The 3,250-nt window shown below is 36.4% G+C and overlaps 1 protein-coding gene across 2 annotated transcripts in view; it reads right to left on the minus strand.

Moving 5' to 3' along the window:
* Positions 1 to 111: 111 nt before the first annotated feature.
* llgl2 (LLGL scribble cell polarity complex component 2) overlaps positions 112 to 3,250 on the minus strand; it is a 33,298-nt gene continuing 30,159 nt past the window's right edge. For both annotated transcript variants that reach the window (XM_016489315.1, XM_016489314.1), the window contains 3 exons: positions 2,788 to 2,830; positions 2,632 to 2,693; positions 112 to 904 (listed from right to left, as the gene is read on the minus strand). In XM_016489315.1, coding sequence (XP_016344801.1) covers positions 900 to 904; positions 2,632 to 2,693; positions 2,788 to 2,830 — 110 coding nt within the window. In that variant the 3' untranslated portion in view covers positions 112 to 899. The remainder of the gene's footprint in view (positions 905 to 2,631; positions 2,694 to 2,787; positions 2,831 to 3,250) is intronic.

Here is a 3,250-nt window from a genome sequence, read left to right on the forward strand (position 1 = left end):
CAAAGAAAACGCTAAAAGCATTTCAGGAGACAGTACCAAAATATTTCCTTAGATCAGAAAATACAGCCCTCCGTAAAAGGAACCCAGCGTTCAAAACAGGTACGGATTTTCATATACACATATATTAAAACATTTGACTACAATATTTTAAAATTACATTCCTAAATTACATCATTCATTATTGGCATAAAAATGTTTTACATAAAAAAACAGAAAATAAAGACCTAGCCCCTCAGAAAGCTGTACACCCTAGAAACTACAGCATATGAACTACACAGTAGTGTACAAGTACCTATAAGAACTTTTATCTAGCCACTGTTCTCATTGGTGTGGACGGGGAAAGGCAACACTACTTGTTGTGGAATACTCCGTAGGGTTTTAAATGTGGATGTGGCTTATTAGCATCTGGTGCCAACGTCACCTTGTCGTCCAACCCTAATTCGTCAGCAACAGCTAATGGCATCTTTATTCAGCTATAATACACCATCTATGCAAATTCTGAGGTCCTCAATCTGGTAGAAAAGAAAAATCATGCATTTAAAATCAAGTTAAAAACAAAACTGTCTCAATTGCCAGTCTTTCAAACCAAACGCCACTGCATTTGCTCGGGTTGCTGCAGTGAACTGCGCAGACGCAGACGCAGACGCAGGTGGTGTGAATGGCGGTTGGTCAGCATGTAATGGATTTAGTGGAGATACAGTGTTTGGTCTTAGCAGGCACAGGTGGTGGTCCCTCGCTCTCCTCTCTCTGGGTGTAGAAGCTCTTGAGTGGGAGGTTTCTCTCTCCAGGGCAAGGCGTTCTCATGGTTCAGTAGTGGTTCTAGCAGTAGTGTTCAGATCGTAAGCAAGTCTGGAATGAAGAGCGCATCCAGAATCGTTCAGGCACTGGGAATTAAAGGCTCAATCTGTGGACACAGCAGCAAGCAAAGAGGCTAAATGAACATATAACTTGTAACATTTTGGCTGACAATTTCAATTAAGTATTAGAAATAATTATGACATGTCATGTGTCAATTACAAGTGTAGTGCACTGTAGTGAGTAATTTATTCACTTAAACAAATAGAAAATGATTTTCTCATACATTTATGCACATGGTAGAATACCATTAACAAGACTGTAAATCAACAATATTTTAAATATAATTTTTCTTAGCTATCAAATTCTCTTTTCAGTATCATCCCATTTACATTCACACTAATGTAACCCAGTTTTCCTGAATATTACATACGTAAACAAACAAACAAATAAATAGACTGAACTGAGACCAAAATAATTTTCCAAGATGAGTTACATTTATTAACTATTATTATTTTTATTATTGCTGTCTCTATGAGAAATTTTAGAGATACCTTGATAAACATTCTCTTTAAAAATATTTTTTAGACAATTTTACATTCACACTGTAGGTTATGTAACCCAATCTTTTATGCATCAATTATGTAATCCAAATCTTATATTAAATTATTATTATATTATTATCATATGCAAAGTATTATTATTTTATTGACAAAAATATTATTTTTTAAAGACAGGGGAGATTAGAACATTCCTTTGAGTTTTTCTTAGAGACAGTTACAATAATAAACAATAAATAAAGACAGTACTACTAATAATAATTTTTCTTTGCATGTGATAATGACCTGCTCCAACCAAAGAAATTTGGAATTATTTAAATATTAAAAAAAGTGAACCCAGAGCACATTTTTATTGTATTTTATAATGCACAATATGCACACCCGAACCTCTTTTAAAGGGGTCCTATTATGCTTTTTCAATTTTTCAACTTTAGTTAGTCTGAAATGTTGCTGTTTGAGCATGAAAAAGATCTGCGAAGTTACAAAGTTCAAAGTCCACTTCAAAAAGAGATATTTTATTTAACAGAAATCACTTTTCAAAAACTACAACGAACGACTCGTTTGGACTACAACGCATATTTTCCGGGATTTGTGACATCACAAATACCGACGAATGGGACGAGACCTGGTCTGGAAAAGGCAACGAGTGTTATCACTGTGTTGGAGACACGCTAGCTTTCCCAAGGCAGACGAACTTAGAGTGGTTACAATCATCCGGGTTTAAATCGTGCTCAAATTGATTTGATTTTGACTATATTTACACTGAAGCTTGCAGGCGGCTATGGTAAGGGGCATGACATTTCCCAACCAGGTGCCGAGTGCTGCCAATCACAACACACACTGGCCCAGCTAACCTATCACAGCACATTTCGTATTTCAGAAGATGGGCCTTCATTTGATACAGGAACTATTCAAGCCGTTCATGCCAGACTGGGGAGAGAGGTGTTGTAATAATGTAAAATATGTTTTTCGAAAAACCTAGTATGAGAGCCTGTTCTAGTACACCCCCAAAACAAAATCAAGACTTTGTAAAAGAGCATAATAGGACCCCTTTAAGTGATCAGTGCTCAGAGCAGCTCCAAACATTTGGAGTGCTTACATAACACACTACTGCGCTGGAAGACAAACAGGAAGATCTGCATTTCAAACACTGATCATCGAGTTTCAAAGAAGGCAGTTTTAGCACTGTTCTCTCAAATACTTGCTGGTTACAATATTATTATTAAAATGCAGAATACCAATTTATGCTAATCAGGAACAGAAAATAAATAATTACCTCCATTGCTTAGCACATTGCCTGCTTTTGGCTTTGTCTTCAGATTGTTCTCTAAGAACGTCCTTTAAACAAACAACTGGCAGATTATTCAAACCGTACGGGTATTAATGCATATTAATAAAGAAATAGGATCTACATTAAATTAAACCTTCTTACATTTGATCTCCTTCTAGAGACTTCTGGATCTCCTGAAGCACTCCTGTGTTAAAGCAAGATGTGAATCAAACAAATACACAAAGACTTTCCCGCAAATTATATTTAGACACTATAAAAACTAGTCCAGCAAACAGCGCCCTCAGTGGAACTGCTCAAATACCCAAAATCTAGTTCTTCTGTTTATAAACAACAAATCAAGACTTTTTCACAGATCTTAATACAACAATATTATTGTGCAGGCAAATGGGAGTGTTACAGATCATGCACACATGACTGCACAGATTACTGAAAACATACAGCATGTTTAGATTAGGGCTGCATGATAAATCGCATGCGATATTTAATGCGCATCTTGTCAGAAAGCCGGTTCTGTAATCAGCGGTAAATCTCTATCACCTGCGTGCTTTCACATTGAGCAGCATTAACTACACAGAGCCGTTGTTCACTGATGAGCTGCGCAAAA

The sequence above is a fragment of the Sinocyclocheilus anshuiensis genome, unplaced genomic scaffold (genome assembly GCF_001515605.1).
Source record: "Sinocyclocheilus anshuiensis isolate Anshui unplaced genomic scaffold, SAMN03320099.WGS_v1.1 scaffold1885, whole genome shotgun sequence".
Classification (NCBI taxonomy): Eukaryota; Metazoa; Chordata; class Actinopteri; order Cypriniformes; family Cyprinidae; genus Sinocyclocheilus; species Sinocyclocheilus anshuiensis.